Source organism: Tachyglossus aculeatus, chromosome 9 (assembly GCF_015852505.1).
Source record: "Tachyglossus aculeatus isolate mTacAcu1 chromosome 9, mTacAcu1.pri, whole genome shotgun sequence".
In the NCBI taxonomy this organism is placed as follows: Eukaryota; Metazoa; Chordata; class Mammalia; order Monotremata; family Tachyglossidae; genus Tachyglossus; species Tachyglossus aculeatus.
Genome location: NC_052074.1, coordinates 35277115 through 35298717, shown reverse-complemented (window position 1 = coordinate 35298717; position 21603 = coordinate 35277115). Strand labels below are relative to the sequence as shown.

The following is a 21603-nucleotide window of genomic DNA, read 5'->3' as shown; positions in this document are numbered from 1 at the left end:
GAAACACAGAGCATCCTCAGCTTCCAAGGCTGAGGAATTAGAGATAGGAGTAATAATCCTGGGATTTATTGGGCATCCACTGGGTTCAATTTATTTAATTTAATCAATTTATTTAAGCCCACAGAAAAGTAAAAAGAAGGCTGACATAAACTCCGCCCACCAGGAGTACACACTCTCTATATTTAAAAATAGGGTAATTAGAATAATTTGTCTATTCAATCAACCATACATATTCATTCATTCAATCGTATTTTTTGAGCGCTTACTGTGTGCAGAGCACTGTACTAAGCACTTGGGAAGTACAAGTTGGCAACATACAGAGACATTCCCTATGGGAAGGTATGCAAAAAATAAGGTGCTGGATGGCTGAGGGATTTGACATGTCTGTGGATGTTAGGGAGTTAATTAGGGAATGTCTTGTGGAATCCAGGTGGAATTTTGAGGCTTTTCTAGGTGAAAGTTGGGGTTGGTCAGTTAAGGGACAGAGGAATCCAGAATGGTGGAACAGACAAATGAGGGGGCATAAGTGAGGGGCCAGAACAGCTTGAAGACTAGCTTTGGAGGAATTAAGAGAGTGACCTGGAAAACAGCAGGTAGAGGAGACCTGATATGGAAAATTGGCTGGGGTGGAAGGGGGTGGGAAGGAGGGGGGAAGTTGGAAAGGAGTTTTTGCTTTGATGTGAATGGAAATGGGATTTGACAAGTGGGGAGATGACTGATGCTCCCAGAAGATGACCCATTAAGTAGTGTGTCACAGATTGAAGCACGAGCTGTTTTCACACTTTCAACTCCCTCTTCAAACCCCTTCCCTCTGCTACCCCATCTCTTGTCCCTAATTACCATGCTACCTATTTCATTAAAAAAAATTGAAACCATCAGGTGTGATCTCTGTAAAATCTCCTTGGTACCTCTCTAGTGCCACTTTCCTCCTGCCCCATCTTCAACTTTTCCATCGCAAGAGATCTCCTGCCTCCTAGTAAAATCAAACTCTTCCACCTGTGCCTCAGACCACATCCTTTCCTACTTCCTACTTTCCTACTTCATTAAAACAAATGTCCCCTCCCTTCTTCCCTCCCTGACCATCATCCTTCCCCACTGCTTTCAAATATATCCACAAAACCCCTATTTAAAAAAAAAAAACCCACAACTTTCCTTGCCCCTATGATTCCCTCCAATTATCACCCCATCCTCCCTTCCACCGTTCCTTTCCAAACTCCTTGAACAAGTTGCCTGAACCTGCTGCCTCCGTTTCCTCTTCAACAATTCTCTCCTTGAACCCCTCCAATCTGGCTTCCACCCCCTTCACTCCACAGAAGCGGCCCTCTCTAAGGTCACCAATGACCTCCTCCTTGACAAATCCAGTATACTTTATTCCATCCTATTACTCCTAGACCTGTCAGCTGCCTTCAAAACTGTGGACCACCCCCTTCTCCCAGAAACATTCCCTGACCTCAGCTACACTGACACTGTCCTCTCCTGGTTCTCCTCCTGCCTCTCTGGCAGCTCCTTCTCAGTGCCTTTCATAGGCTCCTTCTCTGCCTCCCACTCTCTCTAACTGGACGCTAGCCTCATGGCTCAGTTCTGGGGTACTTTCTGTTCTCTACCTACACCCCATTATGTTGGAGAACTCATTCGCTCTCATGGCTTCAACTGCGATCTCTACGTAGATGATTTCCAATTAACCCTTCCAGCCCTGACCTCTCTCCTCTGCAGTCTTCGCACTTCCTCCTGCCTTCAGGACATCTCTATTTGGATGTCCTGCTGACACCTCAAACTAAACATGCCCTAAACAGAACTCCCTATATTCCCACCCAAACTCTGTCCTCCCCTTGATTCTCCCATCACTGCACACAGCCCCAGTCATACAATTCATTCACTCCTTCAGCAGTATTTATTGAGTGCTTAATGTATGCTAAGTACACTGTACAAAGCACTTGGGAGAATATGATACAACAAAAACCAGTCACATTCCCTGCCAACACCGAGTTTACAGTCTAAATGGGGGTGGACAGACATCAATACAAATAAATAAAATAAAATTACAGATATGTACATAAGTGCTGTGGGGCTGGGAGAGGGGAAGAGCAAAGGGAGCAAGTCAGGGTGATGCAGACGGGAGTGGGAGATGAGGAAAAGTGGGGCTTAATCTGGGAAGGCCTCTTGGAGATGTGCCTTCAATAAGGCTTTGAAGGTGGGGAGAGTAATTGTCTGGCAGATTTGAGAAGGGAGGGTGTTCCAGGCCAGATGTAGGATGTGAGCAAGGGGTCGGAGGCGAGACAGGTGAAATCAAAGCACAGTGAGAAGGTTAGCAGTAGAGGAGCAAACTGTGCGGGCTGGGTTGTAGGAGAGAAGTGAGGTGAGGTAGGAGGGGGCAAGGTGGTGGTGTGCTTTAAAGCCAATGGTGAGGAGTTTTTGTTTGAGGCGGAGGAGGATGGGCAGCCACTGGACGTTCCTGAGGAGTGGGATATGTCCTGACCATTTTTGTAGAAAGATGATCCAGGCAGCAGAGTGAAGTATGGACTGGAGTGGGAAGAGACAGGAACCTGGGAGGTTCACAAGGAGGCTGATGAAGTAATCTGGCGGTTTAGGGTGAGTGATTGTATTAACATGGTAGCAGTTTGGTTGGAGAGGAAAGAGTGGATTTTACTGATGTGAAGATGGGACTGACATGATTTGGTGATGGATTGAATATGTGGGTTGAATGAGAGAGAGGAGTCAAGGATAATGCCAAGGTTACAGGCTTGCGAGACAGGAAGGATGGTGGTGCCAACTACAGTGATGAGAAAGTCAGCGGGAGGACATAATTTGGGTGGGAAGATAAGGAGCTCTGTTTTGGACATGCTAAGTTTGAGGCGATGGGAGGACATCCAATTAGAGATGTTTTGAAGCCAGGAGGAGATGAGAGACTGGACAGAGGGAGAGAGGTCAGGGCCGGAAATGTAAATTTGGATATCATCTGCACAGAGGTCGTAGTTGAAGCCATGGGAGCAAATGAGTTCTGGAACTGGAACCTGGGCCCAACCTTCAGGGTCTTAGAAGCTGTGGCCCATAAGGTTCTTGGACATCCTCATGACTCCCCACACCACACCCCCTAATCATCCCATTCCTGTCCTTTCCCACCCCCTCCGTAAAACCCCATCCCTTGCATCACACCCTGCCATTTTACTTCTCCCATCAACCTCTCTTTGAGTCTCTCACTCCATCCAAATGCAGCCCTTGGAAGCCCCACGTAATCAAGGGCAATCTCCCTTTTACTCATGACTTGTTTCTGACTCAATTGCTCTTCCTCTTTGCCATTAATGAAACCTGGCTCATTCAGACGATACTGTTCCTCCCTCCCCAGTGGGCCCCTCCTTCTACTTCCCCAACTCAATGTGAAAGGGGAAGTAGCTGGTCTGCCTCTTGTCCCACAATGCCCTTTCACACCATCCTACCCACTCCATTCCTCTCTTTCTATTCTTTTGAAGCTCACATTATCCACCTCTTCCATTACCAGTAGCCACTCCCCAGCCCCACTAATTTGGAGGCAATTTTGATGCCTTCTCTCCTTTTCCAGCCCTACACTTGATCCAAGAGGAAGTCAATATCCATGAGGATGTTCCTGATGATCTCTCAACTGCCTCCTTCCTCTGGCATTGCTCAATTCTGACAACTTCACCCACTCACCAACCTGGACACAAACTGATTCTCATCACACTAATAAACAATTGCTACCCTCACTAACAAATTTGACTCTCTGACTGCAGCCTCTTTCCTTGACTGCCCTTGGTCCCCACACAGAGACTTCTGATCTCCTGACCCCCTCCACTTACCCTTGGCCACTATGCCCCATTTGGCTGCCCTTCCCATCCTTCCCTTCTCTTGACACACCAATCAATGCCCTCAATTCTGCCCTCTCCACTGAACTCAAATCCCCTACATCCCTGTCCCACTGTCAATTTCAACAAACTAGACCCCAGCCCTGGATCAGTCCACATTCTGCTTCCTCCACTCATGAGCTCACACTGCCAGTACTGTTGGTGGAAATCTAGGCATCAGGAAACCTCGTCCATCTTAAACTCATCCTCCTTTGATACAACTCTGCATTTTTCTTTGCACAGCAACACTACTCCTTTTATTGACTCCCAAGCCCTTTGCCCACACCAATCAATGGTATTTATTGAGTACTTACTGTGTGCTGAGTACAGTACTAAGAGCTTCTGAGAGTACAATACAAAAGAGCTGATAGACACATAATGTGCCCACAAGGTGCTAACAGTCTAGAAGGGAGACAGACATTAAAATAAATTATGGGTAGGTACATAACTGCTGTGGGGTTGAGGGAGGGGTGGATATCAAGTGCTTAGAGTGTGCCCCTCTAGACTGTAATCTCTTTGTGGGTAGGGAAAGTGTCTGCTATATTATATTCTCTCAAGTGCTTAGTACACAGCATTCAATAAATACCACTGATTGATTGGTTACAAATCCATGTGCAAGGGTGTTGTAGAAGGGAGAGGGAGTAGGGGGAATGAGGGTTTACTCAGGGAAAGCCTCTTGAAGGAGATGTGATTTTAATAAGGCTTTGAACTATTTCAGACTTTTTATTCCCTCCTTAAGCCCCCAGTCGCTCTGCTCTCTTGCTTCTGATACCCTGCCAACTACTTTGTGGACAAAATTGAAATCATCAGGCGTGAACTCCCCAGAGTCTCCAGATCCTTCTTGCCCTCCCATCCACTCTCATGTTTCCTGGCATGACTTCTCAGGAGAAAATATAATGCCTGCTTTTGAAATCTTCCCCCTCCATCTGTGCCTCAGACTACATTCCACCTTATAGAAAAACTTGTGTTCACTCTTTTTCCCCCCCTCACTGCTCATTGTGATGGCTCCTTCGCCTCTGTTTTCAAACATGTCCAAGTGTCTCCAATCCTAGAAAAACTCTCAACTCCACTGCACTCTCTGACGGTTGTCCTTTTTCCCTTCTACTATTCCCCATCCAAACTCCTTGAGTGGATTGTTTACATCAGCTGACTCCACTACCTTGAACCACTACAAAGCTTCTTAACTCCTCCACTCCAATCAATCAATCAGTGGTACTTACTGAGCACAGAGCACTGTACTGTACGGATGGAAGAGTACAATACAATACTTAGCAAACACATTCCCTGCTGACAGAGTTTACAGTCTAGAGAGGGAGACAAATATGAATATGACTAAGTAACTTATATAATAAGCCCTAGATCACCTCCACAGTCCACCTCCTTCGCTCATGTGCACAAGCCACAGACCACTGCTGGAGGAAATCTAGATATCAGGCCAAATTCATCCACTTCAAGTTAATCCTTGCATGCTTTTAACCCTGCCTTCTTTGGGCAAAATTATTTATATATTGATATCCATGCCCATCGCCCTCGTCAGCTGCTCCAGACATTTAACTCCCTCCTCAACCCTACTGTCCCTGTACCTCCCCTATCCCTTTCCCCTAATGACCTGGCCACCTACTTTATTGATAAAACTGAGAAAATCAAGCGTGACCTCCCTAAAATCTCCCCTGCCCCTTCCTAATCCCTCCAACTCTCCCATCTTTCCCAGCACTATCTTAAGAGGAGATCTCCTGCCTTCTCTCAAAATCCACCCCCTCCACATGCACATCTGATCCCATTCCTTCGCACCTTAACAAAACACTTGCCCCTTCCCTTCTTCCCTCCCTAACTGGCATCTTCAATTGAATGCTCTCCAATGGCTTCTTCCCCACTAAGATCAAACATGCCCATGTCCCCCCTACCCTAAAAAAAACCCTCTCTTGACCTCAAGGCTTCCTCCAGTTATTGTCCCACCTCACTCCTACCATTCCTCTCCAAACTCCTTGGTGAGTTGCCTACACCCACTGTCTCAAGTTCCTCTCCTCCAGTTCCCTTCTTGATCCCTTCCAATCTCCTTCTCGCCAACAGCCTCTACTCCATCCTAATCATCCTGGACCTCTCAGCCCTCACTGCTGACCACCCCCTTCTCCTCAAAACATTATCCCACCTTGGCTTCACTGATGCTGCCCACTCCTGGTTCTCCTCCATCTCTCTGGCTGCTCATCCTCTGCCTTCCACCCCCTAACTCTGGGTGTCCCTCAAAGTTCAGTTTTGGGTGCCTTTCTATTCTCCAACTATAACTCTCCCTTGAAAAAACTCATTTTTTCACATGACTTCAACTAGGACCTCTATGTGGATGTTACCCAAATCTACATCTGCAGCTCTGGTTTCTCTCCCTCTCGGCAGTCTCGCATTTTCCTCCTGCCTTCAAGACATCTCTACTTGGATGTCTTGGTGCAACCTCAAACTTAATATGTCTAAAACAGAACTCCTTATCTTCCTATATACACATACACATAAGTACTAGAGATGACTGATGGGTTTGGATGACTTGAAAGGCAGGGAATGAAACAAGCAAGGCAGGTTGGATGGGGTGTGATTTCAGGAGGGCTTTTGGTGTAGTCAGAACTATGGCTTGCAGATTAGGGGAGGGACGGAATTCCACAGGGATGGAAATGGGAAAGTTCAAAGTAATGAACAGTAGGGAGCTTAGAAGAACAATGACAGCAGGTTATTCATTCGTTCAATCGTATTTATGGAGTGCTTACTGTGTGCAGAGCACTGTACTAAGCACTTGGGAAGTACAAGTTGGCAACATATAGAGACAGTCCCTACCCAACAGTGGGCTCACAGTCTAGAAGGGGGAGACAGACAACAAAACAAAACATATTAACAAAGTAAAATAAATAGAATAAATATGTACAAGTAAAATAAATAGAGTAATAAATATGTACAAACATATATACATATATACAAGTGCTGTGGGGAGGGGAAGGAGGTAAGGCGGGGGACGGGGAGGGGGAGTAGGGGAAGAGGAAGGAGGGGGCTCAGTCTGGGAAGGCCTCCTGGAGGAGGTGAGCTCTCAGTAGGGCTTTGAAGGGAGGAAGAGAGCTAGCTTGGCGGATGGGCAGAGGGAGGGCATTCCAGGCCACAGGGAAGACGTGGGCCGGGGGTTGACGGCACTGAGAGTAGAGAGGTTGGAGAGTAGCTAGTCAGGAGAGCACAAATGTAAAATGGAGAGTGTTAGTGGAGTGCCCTAAAGTCAACTATGAGGAGTTTGTGCACGAATGTGGAGCGACTCGGGGTGCAAGTGGATGGGTTTGATAAGTAGAGAGATGTGTGTCAAGTGATATTTGATCCTCAAAGCAGCATGAAGTTTAGCTAGTACAGGACAGAGGCTGGAGGCAGGGAGACCTGATATAAAAGTCAAGTTACTATAACACCAAAGCTTGTGTTACAGGGTGGTGGGAGCTGAGTGGAAAGGGTAAGCGCTCAATGAATACCACTGACTGATTGAGGGAGAGGCAGAACTGGGAGATGTGTAGGAAGAACCGCAGGATTTGGTAGCAGAATGACCTGGAGAACAAAAGAAGTGTGGTGACACGTGTTACAAGGTTGTGGGTTTGTGGGACAGGGAGGGGTACTGAGTGTGCTGAGACAATTTAGAAGGGAAAATGTGTAGTTTGATTTTTAGACATGTGGAGCCATCCAAGTGGAGATGTCAGGAGGTTTGCAGGTTAGATGAAAGCCCAGGGCTAGAGAGAGAAATGTGGGAGTCTTCAGCACATGGAGAAGCAGCATGACTCAGTGGGAAGAGCACGGGCTTTGGAGTCAGAGCTCATGGGTTCAAATCCCGGCTCCACCAATTGTCAGCTGTGTGACTTTGGGCAAGTCACTTCACTTCTCTGGGCTTCAGTTACCTCATCTGTAAAATGGGGGTGAAGACTGTGAGCCCTCCATGGGACAACCTGATCACCTTGTAACCTCCCCAGCGCTTAGAACAGTGCTTTGCACACAGTAAGCGCTTAACAAATGCCATTATTATTATTCAGCAGAGAGGTGATAAGTGAAGCCAACGAGTAGGTGAGCTCCCTAAGAGTGTGAGGGCAGAGTGAGCAGAGCAGGGTTCAGATCAGACACTTACAGGAACAGAAAGAAAGGAAGATTAGGAGCCAGTTAAAGAAACCCAGGAAAAGTCAGAGAGATAGGAGGTGAATTAGGTAAATACTGTGTCAACAAAATCGAGGTCTGAAAGTGTTTCAAGGAGGATAATGTAGTCCTGGGTGGAAGGCGGTTAAGAGGTCAAGAAGGATTAGGACAGAGTAGCATCCAGATTTGATTACAAGAAGATCAACAATGACAGAAAGTGCAGTCTCAGTGCACCAAAGAGGTCAAAAGCCTAATTGAAGTGATTCAAGAAAAGCGGTACTGGAGAGGAAGCGAAGGCAGCAGGTGTGATCCATTACAGGAGTTTGGACAGGAATGGAAAGGAGACGGGGTAACAGCTGAGGGAGATGTGGGATTGGGAAAAGGCTTTGTAAGCCTGGGGGGGACTTGGGCATGTTTGAAGGCAGACAGGAAGGAGCTAACAGAGTGAGAGGTTGAAGACAGCAGTGATGGAAGGGAGGAAAATGGGAGTAAATGCTTCTAGGAGAGGGCTTAGAGGGTCAGAGATGGGCCGGGAGGAGACCTCTTGAGAAACGAAAGGGAAGCAAGAGAAAGGACAAGAAAGAAGATTAAAATAGAGTTGTGAGGAGGTGATTGGAAAACCTTAAGAAGTTCTCTCTTGATAGTAACGATTTTGCTGATAACAATTATTTTTCATGGTACTTGTTAAGCGCTTTCTACATGCCAAGCCCTGTACTAAGCACTGGGGTAAATATGAGATAATGAGCAAGGTAGGCAGGGACAAGGGGTGGGAGCACTGGGGGTTTCATGAGGGAGTAAGAAGTTGGGAAGTTGATGGGGGATGTGGGCACTGGATTTGAGATTTATGGAGAGAGCAGAGTTCTCACACACACACACACACACACACACACACACATCCCTTGCACTGCTCCACTCACCCTTATCCCCCTTGCCAAGCCCCATCCTCCTCATACACTGAGGTACCTTCACCCACAGACATCAATCACTTAATCAGTAGTACTTACTGAGCACTAACTGTGTGCAGAGCCCTGTACTAAGCACTTGGAAGAGAATACGACAAAGTTGGTAGACATATTCCCTACCCACAAGGAGCTTACAATCTCCAGGGGGAAACAGACATTAAACCAAATTATGGATATATACATAAGTGCAGTCCTGGCTCTGCCACCTGTCTGCTGGGTGACCTTGGGCAAGTCACTTCACTTCTCTGGGTCTCAGTTACCTCATCTGTAAAATGAGGATTAAGAGTGTAAGCCCCATGTGGGACACAGTCCAACCTGATGAGCTTGTATCTACCGCAGCACTTAGAACAGTGCTTGACACACAGTAAGCCCTTAACACCATCATCTTCATCATTATTATTGCTAATAATAATAATAATAATAATAATGTCAAGTGAATATCAAATGCGTCTACGTGGTTACATATCCAGTGCATAGGCGATGCAAAAGGGAGAGGGAGTAGGGGACAGAGGGCTTAGTTGGTCCCTCGGAGTAGATGTGATTTTAATACGGCTTTGAAGGAGGGGAACTGATGGTCTGTTGTCTGTGGGGACAGGAAGAGAGTTGCAGGACAGAGGGAGGATGTGTGCAAGGGGTCAACAGTGAGTAAGTTGGTGTTAGAGGAGTGAAGTATGCAGGCTGGGATGGAGTAGGAAATTCCACACACATATGTACTCTCACCCAGAGACACATACACAAACAATAAAGGGTTTAATCAGAGCCTTGGCACAGTGAAATACATGACTCCATCATCCACCATGTCTGCCCAGATTTACATAGCTCTTACTCTGTAGCACAGTAGGACAGCAGAACAAGAGACAAGCAACAAATTTATAGGTAAGAGACTTGCCACGTAGCCAGGGTCACCATGCAGTGCTTTCAGACAAGCATCCTTACCTCGTTCACAAAGCCGCCTTACCAAATTTGTTGCAACTCTGGAGATAAAGGAGAAAATTTAAATCAATCAGTTGTAGTTAACAACCAAAGGTATTTATGAAGAGTTTACTGCATGCACAGCACTGTACTAAGCACTTGGGACTGTAAACTTATCGCTAGACTTTAAGCTTGTTATGGGCAGGAAATGTATCTGCTGATTCTGTTGTGTTGTAACAACAATAATAATAATAATAATAATCGTGGCATTTGTTAAGCACTTACTCTGTGCCAGGTACTGCGCTAAGTGCTGGGATGCATATAAACAAAATTGGGTTGGACACAATCCCTGTCCCACATCTCACTCCCCGTTTTACAGATGAGGTACCTGAGGCCCAGAGAAGTGAAGTGACTAGCCCAAGGTCACACAGCAGACAAGCGGAAGAGCCAGGATTAGACCCACGACCTTCTAACTCCCAGGCCCACTCTCTATCCAAACTGTAAGCCTGTTGTGGGCAGGGACTGTCTCTATTGCTGAATTGTACTTTCCAAGTGCTGAGTACAGTGCTCTACACACAGGAAGCACTCAATAAATATGATTGAATGAATGAATGCACTGGGGAGAGTACAGTACAAGTAGATATGCACTTTCCCTTCCCACAAGGAGGTTACAGTCAAGAGAAAAGACCCTAGGGGAAGGCACACGTTTTCTTTCCCGACTCCTTTCCCAACTTCCTCTCCTCCTCTCTCTCTCTTTCTTTCACACAAAAGAGGTGTAACCTGGGATCTCGGAAGTAGAAGACACTAATAACACTTAGTGGAAAGAGCGCGGGCTTGGGAGTCAGAAGTTGTGGGTTCTAATCCTAGTTCCGCCACTTGTCAGCTGTAACTTTGGGCAAGTCACTTAGCTTCTCTGTGCCTCAGTTCCCTCCTCTGTAAAAAATGGGGATTGAGACTGTGAGCCCCACGTGGGACAATCTGATGACCTTGTATCCACCCTCCCCAGCACTTAGAACAATGTAAGCACATAGTAAGTGCTTAAGAAAAACAATTATTATTATTATTATTATTAACAGGGAATTCAGGATAAAAGCTTAACTTCATCAAAATGGATTAGTCATGAAATACCTCTCTGTGCCTCAGTTTCCTCACCCAAAAATGTGGATAAAATACCCAGTGCTTAGGACAGTGCTTGGCTTGTAGTAAGTCCTTAATAAATATCATTATTATTACAATCAGGCCAACATAAGCTAATAAACAACACTTCATCTTCAAATGACAGGATCATTAATAGAAAACTAGGTACCAGAGATGGAGGAAATTTATATAAATCTCACACTCTGGGAAGCCTACACCCCAATTCTATTAGTTCAGTCATAAACCAAAGAAAAATGGATGAGGCTTTGGGCCCATCACTTTTGATGTGGGAGGAAGAGGACAACAGAGGCTGCGGTTTGAGATACTCCAGTCAAACTCAGGATACACTTGCAAAAGTCAACAGTATTTACTGAACACTTGCTCTGGGCAGAGGACTGTACTAAGTACTTGGGAGAGTTGAATTGGTAGATATAATCCCTAACCTTAATGGATTTACAGTCTCGTGGAGGAGAGAGACACTAAATTTGAGGAAGGGGAAAAATAATGGAAAATACACATTTGTTATATACATACATGCAAGCTCTCATTTCTCCTACTTCTTTCTTTTGTGTCACTCTCACATGTGAACATGTATGCTTTAAGCATTTGATATTCACCCCACCCTCAGCTCCATAGTTCCTAGCTGTAATTTATTTTCATTTAAGTTCCTTAGGGTAGGGAACATGTCTACAAATTCTGTTATATTAGCACAGTGCTCAGCATACAGTAAGCACTCAGTAAATACCACTGATTGATTGATATGCCCAGTCAATTGCTAAGTGCAAGACAGAGCCCACTGTGAGCCCACTGTTGGGTAGGGACTGTCTCTATATGTTGCCAATTTGTACTTCCCAAGCACTTGGTACAGTGCTCTGCACATAGTAAGCGCTCAATAAATACGATTGATGATGATGATGATGATTCTTTCAAACGTATTAAGTGCTTACTGTGTGCAGAGCACTCCACTAGGCGCTTGGGAAAATACACTGCAACAATACACAGTGACATTCCCTGCCCACAACAAGCTCACAGTCCGGAGTCGGGGAGACAGACATCAATCCAAATAAATGTAATTACAGATACATGCATAAGTGCTTTGGGGCTGAAGCATATGCATATCTGTATATATGTATATATGTTTGTACATATTCATTACTCTATTTATTTATTTTACTTGTACATATCTATTCTATTTATTTTATTCTGTTAGTATGTTTGGTTTTGTTCTCTGTCTCCCCCTTTTAGACTGTGAGCCCACTGTTGGGTAGGGACTGTCTCTATATGTTGCCAATTTGTACTTCCCAAGCACTTAGTACAGTGCTCTGCACATAGTAAGCGCTCAATAAATACGATTGATGATGATGATGATGATGACAGAGGGGTATGTGTGTGTGAGTAGTGAAGTGCTTAAGTTCCAGGGAACTACTGAAGCAGCAGTTGGTGAAGACCTATATGGGGGAGATGAGCAATTAATCAAGAAAGGCTTTCTGGAGGAGATGTGATATCAGAAGGTCATCATCATCATCATCAATCGTATTTATTGAGCACTTATTGTGTGCAGAGCACTGTACTAAGCGCTTGGGAAGTACAAGTTGGCAACATATAGAGACAGTAAGTTCTTTGACAACCAAAAGAACAGAGGTCTGCAAGATATCTTCCAGAGAGATGGCTGGGATGGATGGGTAGGAGGGAAGTAGGGAGATGACGAGGAGATTTTTGGAGAGTTCACCCCTGATAGTTCCAATAATAATAATTAATAATAATTATTATTATTATGGCATTTGTTAAGCACTTACTATGTGCAGGCACTGTACTACACACTGGAGTTGGATACAAGCAAATTCTGGTCCCATGTGAGGCTCTTAGTCTCGATCCCCACTTTACAAATGAGGCAACTGAGGCACAGAGAAGAGACTTGCCCAAGGTCACACAACAAACAAGTGGCAGAGCTGGGATTAGAACCCATGATTTTCTGACTCCCAACCCGTGCTCTCTCCACTACACCACATTCCTTCTCCTTCAATGTTGCCACTAAGAAAGAAGTTGGCACGGTCATAGGGGTGAGAGGGGAGGGAGGTGAGGGTCTGGGTATTGAAGGAGAAAGTTAAGCATGGAACAATTCGTGTGGGCAGTAGACAAGAGAGTCAATACAGGAGAAGAAGTTGTATTGCTGGGCAGAGTTGGGGGCAGGAAAGGTTAGATTTTGAAAGAAAGCATGAAGGGTGCTTATTGCCAATAGTCTACATTATAATTCATAAGAAAGGGATGACAGAGGGCACATCAGCCTCCTGGAACTGGATCAGACTGGCTGCAGCTGAACAGACCCCAAAGCCTCACAATGACAAACGAGCAAGCACAAAAGCGAAGAAGATAATTCTGAGGATACCAAAAGCTAACTGCATGGTCATTATCAATCGATCAATCAACAGTATTTATTCAGCATTTACTCTGTGCAGGGAAATCTACTAAGAGCTTCAGAGAGTACAACAGAATCAACAGACAAGTTCTCTGCCTATAACAAGCTTACAGTCTAGAGGGGGAGACAGACATCGACAGGAATAAATAATTTACAATATATAATTTAAACATATGTATAAGTGTTGTGGAGTTGGGGGTGGGGTGGATATCAAATGTCCAAAGGTAACAGAAGGAAGTGCATAAATGACACAGAAGAAAGAGCCCACCAGGGAAAACAGAGCTTAGAGGAGAGGTCATATCTCTTGGAGGAGATATGACCCTAGTAAAGCTTTGAAAGTTGGGAGACTGGTCTGGTGGTGTGGTGTGTATGGAGAGGAGGGAGTTCCAGGCTAGGGGAAGGGTGTGGGAAAGGGTGTTGGTGGCGAGACAGTCATACCGATCATATGTAACCCAGGACCCATATAACAAGCCTGGACAGGCAGAAAGCGAATTGCCTGACATCGCACAGCCTCCTGGGCGGCACTCACATGAATCGTAGGCACTAAGACTCTGGACTGGCCTATGGGACAGACCATCTAGAGAAGGATTCGATTTGGCCAGGAAGCCCGGCTCCCCAGAACCATAGGCTCTTTCGGCTGCCTCAGGGGAGGGGTGGTTGGAAATCTGGGTTAAGAGAATTAGAACCGGGGAGCATGAATTTTCGATGGATGAGATTGGCCAACAGATATCCATTCCAAGCATTAAATGGAGAAAGCGCATCGTGGAGGTGATCCAGGGTTGGGGTATAGGTGGGTGACATCAGCGGTGGGACAGGGATGCAGGGAAGTTGAGTTTGGCAAAGAGGGCTGAGTTGTGTGTCAAGAGAGTCACGAGAAGGGAGGATGGGTAGAGAATCCAAAAGGTGCATGTTGGGCTGGGACAAGCAGAGGGGCTCAGGATATAATAATAATAATAATAATATTGGTATTTGTTAAGCGCTTACTATGTGCCAAGTACTGTTCTAAGCGCTGGGGAGGTTACAAGGTGATCAGGTTGTCCCATAGGAGGCTCACACAATTTTAATCCCCATTTTACAGATGAGTTAACTGAGGCCCAGAGAAGTTAAGTAACTTGCCCACAGTCACACAGCCGACAGTTGGCGGAGCCGGGGTTTGAACCCATGACCTCTGACTCCAAAGCCCGGGCTCTTTCCACTGAGCCACACTGCTTCTCTAGGATATCCAAAGTCTCTGTGGGGACAGAGTGTGCTCAAGAGAAGTATGGCCCAGTGGACGAGAAGCAGCATGGCCAAGTGGATAGACCACAACAGGTCTGGGAGTCAGAAGGTCATGGGTTCTAATCCTGCCTCCGCCACTTTTCTGCTGTGTGACCTCAGGTGAGTTACTTCACTTCTCTGGGCCTGTTACCTCATCTGTAAAATGGGGATTGAGGCTATGAGCCCCATGTGTGACAGGGACTGTATCCAACCCAATTTGCTTGTATCTACCCCAATATGTAGCACAGTGCCGGGCACAAAGTAAGTGCTTAACAAATATCACAATTATCATTATTATTATTAAAAAGATAGCTGTGGTCAGCGAGTCTGTTTTCAGAGCTAGTGAGGCTAGCACTTGTAATGATTAATGTGATGAAACTCAGTTGTGTCCAAGTTGGTGAGTGGGTGAGATGGGGTGGGGCACGAAGTCATCAGAGTTGAGCAATGCCAAAGGAAACAGGCAACTGAGAGATCATCAGGAACATCCGCAAGGATACTGAAGTCCCCAACTATCAATGTCGGGCTGGTGAAGGAGTTAGTTGTCACTGGAGCTTGTCAAACATCACCAAGGGATGCATTTAGTTTTAAAATCTTGCAGGTACTAATTCTTGGTCCCCAGTGAACTGTGTGTGCACCCAAGGTTCTGGCCTCGGGTAAACGGATGGCTGAGAAGTAAGGAGTTGGTCAGTCACAGAACTGGTTACATTTTAAAACCTCATACTAAGGGCTCCAATTTTACATTTTCAAATGGTATTCCCGAGCCATTCAGCCATTAGTGATAAATCATGTACTACAGCTGATTGGAAAAGTTGCCAAGTTTCCAGGCTGAAATGGACAGAATATCGGCCCAGGGAAAAGCCTGCGCTCAAGGAAAGATTATCCCTTAAACTGTACATTTTAGTCAGGGGGGTCACCTTTATCAGCTCTTTCTGCTCAGAAGGTGGGTCACTGCTTTGGGGATGGTAGTCTTACCCTGTGCCCAGGGAGTGGCCCCATATATAGAGAGGATTGTCACCACTTCTCGCTTTTATCCAGTCGAAAACGTGGAGGGCATCGTAGGTCATTCCCCGCTCTGTGGGAGTCCCCACCGAATCTCCCCAGCCTGAAACAAAAGTTGGGGGAAGGAGTGAGACCAAAACTGACACTGGAAGAGCTGCACATCGTTAAAACATCCGTCCAGAAAAATGCATAAGAAGCTTTTAGGCAAAAATATGAGCTCCTTGGGCCCAGAGCAGCAGAGTAGTAGAAAGAAAGAAGGAAGATGTGTGCTATGCACACAATCAGGACCAAAATCAGTGTAAATGGAGGCAGGGGAGGCACAATGAGCAGCTTGCCCGTACCTCCAGGTGACAGTTCCCGAGAGGCTCCAGTCACCTCATAGCCTTTCCTTAGCTTCAGTTGCCCCATGCTCCTGCAAGCTGCCCAGTAGATTCTATGAGTTTAGGAAACAAAAGACACAGGAGCTGGCCAGTGGCCATGGCCCTGACCATCCTCACTCAGGAATGTCGAATCCCAAGGGGACTTCCGGCTATCCTTTCACTAAGCAAAGGGATTGACTGAAAAGGAACTTCCTTCTCACACATTCACAGCGGCTCGGAGCCTCTAGCTGTCCAAAGTTCCAAAACCCCTTTATCTCTTTCTGCTGGACCCCCTAGATCTTCAAAATGTGCCTATTTCAACTCCTTATGGGAACTAAACTTCTCAGTACAACTCCTTTTTTCATGGTATTTGTTAAGTGCTTACTTTGAGCTAGGCGTTGTACTAAGCATGGGGGTAGATACAAGATGATCAAGTTGGACACAATCCACATTCTACATGTAGCTCACAATCTTAATCCTCATTTTACAGATGAGGTAACTAAGGCACAGAGCGGTTCAGTGACTTGCCAAAGGTCACACAGCAAACAAGTGGCGGACCTGGTATTAGAATCCAGGTCCTTCTGACTTTCAGGCCTGTGCTCTGTTTCCTAGGCCATGCTGCTTCTCAGATCTGGCACTCCTTGCCAGATGATGGGGAGAAAAGCCCTCCCCCTTCCTGTTGGTGTCTCTGTGTAGGATTCCTTCCCTCAACTTCCACATCACTATTCACCCTTTCTTTTCCCACTCTCCCACCTCCCTTAGTCATCACATTCTCAAAGCCTAGAACATGCAGTGCCTGCAACCCCCCAAGTCCTTTCATTTAATAGCATGTAACAGCTCAGAGCAGGTATCCATAACCTAGTCTGCTTCTCAATCTAGCTACCTAACTCTCTGCTGGTGCAACAGAGACCACTGGAATTCTAGCTGCTTCCAACTACTTCATAAAGCCTATGTTGATGAAGACTGACCTATTACAATGAGCTAAAATGAACAAAAAAATCAACTGCTCTGTGGCATTTACTGAGTGCTTACTATGGGCAGAGCATTTTACTGACTGCTTGGACAAAATGACAGAAGCTAATTTTAGCTCAGGTTTGGCCTGCTGACTCTCTTGCCTAGTACAATCGTTGAAGGAACAATTATTTGTGACAGACACGTGCATGCGTGTGTGTGTGTGTGTGTGTGTGTGTGTGTGTGTGTGTGTGTGTCAAACTGCTTTCCTATTTGGGATCCAAAGCACCAACCAACTGTCCAATGCTTCTAGAAGGGAAAGGAAGCTAGGCTGGTGACAGAGGTGGCAAAGGAAGAAGGGGGTTGAGGAAAGGCAGAAAAGGAATTCTGATCTTAGCTACTTAACAAGCTACTCACTGAAAGTATCCCTGCAAGGACGTGAATAACTGGTCTCTATTACAGATAAAAACTCACTCAACTTCATGTTTAGTTACTAGGGCTTTTACATAGCAGCAAAAGAAAAATGAGTGGGGCTTGACTGACTTCTATAAAGAAAAAGGAAAAGCTGTGTGAGTCTTAAAACACTTTTCTTTATCTTTCTCTTCAGCACCATAAACAGACTCCAAGAGAGGTCAAATACAGTTGAATTTTTTAGCAATTCAGCAATGAGTCATCATCAAAAGTTCCAAAAAAAATCACATGGTTTTGAAAGAGTTACATAAGCTGCAGTCACAGGAGTTAGTGCAGTAAAACCCTGCAAACTAGCTCCTGGAATGGTGACAGGCACCTTACACAGGAATGGGCAAAACAGCCTATTTATGAGACTGGAACAACAAAGGTTTCCATCAAATTCCCCATTCTGCCCTCAGCCTTTCCAGAACCACAACAGCCTACAAGACTCTACATATGCAGTTGCGCTTAACACAAATTCTATGGAACAGATGGTATTTGGGAGGATAATGCCAAAATTGCGGGCTTTAGAGTCAGAGAGGATGGTAATGTCCACTGTGGCGGGAAGATTTGGTGAAGGGAAGATGAGAAGACTATGTTCCAACCATTGGCTTTAAGGCCTTCCATTAGCCCTCTCCCACTATAGCCCAGCTCACACTCTTCATTTCTCTCAAGCTAACCTGTGCCTCTGTTGTCATCTTTCCTGCTCAGAACCTTTCTCCTGCCTGGAACTTCCAATCTGCTTCAAATGCACTTGCCCACAGGCCCTCTCCATCTTCAAGGCCCTTATGAAATCTCATCTCCTCAAAGTGGCCTTCCTCAATTAATTTTTGCTTCTTTCCAGGATATATCCCCTTAATTACAACCTCATCATTTCTGTGCCATCTATACACTTGTTCACACAACCACTTTTGGCATTTACTTATATATCGCCATATATATCCTATTACTGAAAAACTCCTTTGGCTGCTGTCCCAAGGTGACCCTGGGGTACTGACCATCCCAAGGTCAAATGCTACCTTGTGACCCCCTGAGCCAGCAGGTGGAACTTGGAAGTGATGGTGGGATAACACCCCCACAAACAAAACTGCTAGATTGACAGCCCAAGCCGGGAATACAGAAGGTGTCCCTCACCCCCGTGCCAATCAAATTAGGTATGGAGGAGGGGGGAGGGCAGAGATTGGATAAACTGAGGCCAGAAGCTGGAATGGCCTAGGGGCACAGGTGATAAATTCCTGCAGCCTCTAACCTTCTGGGCAGAGGATCAAGACTTGCAGCAGCCGGCTGCAGGTCACCTCTTCCCAGAGCATTAGATGCCCGCACTACCTGCACCATGGAGCCATGGGATGGGTGAGTATCCCATCCTGCTGAACACTCGCAGGTGGGAGCTAGGGGCTTCACCACGGGTGTGTAACACATAAGTGGATTCCTTCCAAGTAGGAAGTACTCATGGGTGAGAGCTAGCCACCTCAACACGTGTGAACAAACCATAAGTGAATTCCGCCTGGGTGGGACCTGGGTGTTCTGTCATGCTCGAGTAACATATAAGTATATTCCTCCCATTAGGGAAGCTCTAATATCACCAAATAATCATATTCCTCCTGAAAGGGAAGTTCAATTTGCTGTATCTAAATAATCAAATAATTCAACTTTCCTCGTGGAATAAATTTTGTATAAACTCAGGCTTTCCGCCCCTGGTCTCTCTCTCTCTCCCTCTCTGCACCAATTACCGAACAAACCCGTCCCCGGGCGACGGGTGACAGCTGCATACCCACTTTCCTGTTCCCGCTGCTAGACTGTAAACTCCTAGAGGGTAAGGATTGAGTCTAATTGCTTTACTGTACTCTTCTAAGTGCCCTAGTTCCTACAGTGGTGCTCTGCTCACAACAGTTGCACAAAAAAATCCTATTAATGGAAACTTTTTTCCTTATTATAATGCTATCTCTTAAGCGCTTACTATTTTGCAGGCACTGTACTAAGTGGGTGGGAGGGGGAAAGGGTAGATACATGATAAGCAGGTTAGACACAGTCCATGTCTCACAGGGGGTTCACAATCCAAACCCCCAGTTTACAGATGAAGTAACTGAAGCACAGAGAAGTGAAGTGACTTGTCCAAGGTCACACAGCAGTCAAGTGGTAGAGCTGAGATTAGAACCCAGGTCCTTCTGACTCCCAGTTCCGAACTCCATCCACTAGGGCATGTTGCTTCTCAGAATCTATCAACCAGAAGCATCATTGTTTTTTGTGAGCTTGCTAATAAGGTATTCATTCCACTTTCATTAATATGCTTATGAAGCGTAATTTCAAAGTGATGTCTGTTTCTTAGCTGAATCATTAATGCTGGTGAAACAGATGGTGCTCTAGGGCTATGGGCCACTGAAGAAGTTGTTTTTTTTCCTGTTGACAAAAGGAGTGCATGATATTTCAAAACTGCAAAATTGGTGATCCTATATGCTGCAGACTAAAGTCAATGCCAACCACAATCGATTGGCAGAAGCTGCCACACAAACTAGAGCCATGCAGATGTTGGCCTCGTGCCATCATACAGGATGCCTTGATCTAAAAACAAGAGGCTTTACTTGGTCTCTAATAATAAACAAAATCATTCTGATAGCTTACAAAATAGCAGCAAAATTTTAATCATTCTTCTCGAGCCATACCAGTCACCCTTTAAACCATTTTCAGAAACAGAAAATCACATCTCTATCGGCACTAGAAAAATATAGACAACCTTCGCTTTCAGAAAGAATAATTGCACTTTTAAATATTCTTCTGCCCAAGGGCACAGAAATCTCCAGCAAGAGGTCTCTCTCACACTGTTTGGTTCTGGTTTTATATTGAAGAACAGATCCCAGTAACAGATTTTTGATGGTTCTGAAAATTTTGGTGTCCAGGGGTTTTCTTACTTCCATATGCTCTAAATGTGGTAAAAGAGTTTGCTGAATCAGACTGTGGTTGGGCTAGTTGATATTTTAGACAATTTCTAAATCCAAGTAAAAGATGTCTGACTTGCTTCACTTAGAAAAGGAAGGGAAATGCTAATGGAAAGGGACAGAATTGAAGAGGGATTCCTCTCTCTAGAGTACACTTCCCTCACCAAATGGAGTTGAGGACTGGAAAACAGTCAAGATTTGTAACAGTCAAAAACAGACATTTTAAACCTACCCTAAGTATGATACAACTAAACAAATGACGATTCAGCACATAGAAAGAATTCACAATTTCTTAAAATTGCTCCAGAAAAATGAGGATAATTCACTGGTAAGTTCTTGCCCTCTTCACAAATTGCTTACTCAGTGTGAAAATGCCCACGGTAAAATGAAATGTAAGAAATGCAGAGGGCTACAGCAGGATTCTGAGAGTGTCACACACATTTGATGATTTTTATTTTAAACGGCATTTGTTAAGCGGCTTACTGTGTGCCAGGCACTGTACTAAGTGCTGGAGTAGATACAAGATAAGTGCTGGAGTAGATACAAGCTTGGACACAGTCTCTGTTCCACATAGGACTCACAGTCTTAATCCCCATTTTACAGATGAAGTAGCTGAGGCACAGACTAGTTAAGTGACTTGCCCAAGTTAAGTGGCAGAGCCAGAATTTAGAACTCAGGTCCTCTGACTTCCGGCCCATGCTCTTCCCACTAGGCCACACTGCTTCTCTGATCTTCACAAAAGGAGCTAATTCTCAAGAGGTAAACAAGAGAGCAAGTGATTCGAAATAATCATGTTGGTAGGCTAGCTATGCTAATGCAAAACTATGGCACAAAAGCCAATAAGGTAGACAGAGTATTAGCCCTGGGCATTCAAAATTGATCGGCAAATCCATGGCAAAGAAGGGAAAGCTGTACGTGCTTTTTCCTGACAACTAAAACGTGAGTAAGGTTTTGCTGGCCACCACAGAAATAATAATAATAATAATGGCATTTATTAAGCACTTACTATGTGCCAAGCACTGTTCTAAGCACTGGGAAGGTAACAGAAGTGATCAGGTTGTCCCATGGGGGGCTCACAGTCTTAATCCCCATTTTACAGATGAGGTAACTGAGGCCCAGATAATTTAAGTGACTTGCCCAAAGTCACACGGCTGACAATTGGCAGAGCCGGCATTTGAACCCATGACCTCTGACTCCAAAGCCTGTGCTTTTTCCCACTGAGCCATTAGCTCTCAAGGT

At 45.3% G+C, this 21603-nt stretch overlaps 1 protein-coding gene across 1 annotated transcript in view; it reads right to left on the bottom strand.

The window, feature by feature from the left end:
* The window catches only part of ABHD12 (abhydrolase domain containing 12, lysophospholipase), a 139437-nt gene that overhangs the window by 15914 nt on the left and 101920 nt on the right, over positions 1-21603 (bottom strand). Inside the window, exons 7-8 of the mRNA XM_038751038.1 lie at positions 15645-15774; positions 9887-9924 (exon numbers count right to left, since the gene is read on the bottom strand). Of these exons, the coding sequence (XP_038606966.1) occupies positions 9887-9924; positions 15645-15774 (168 nt within the window). The remainder of the gene's footprint in view (positions 1-9886; positions 9925-15644; positions 15775-21603) is intronic.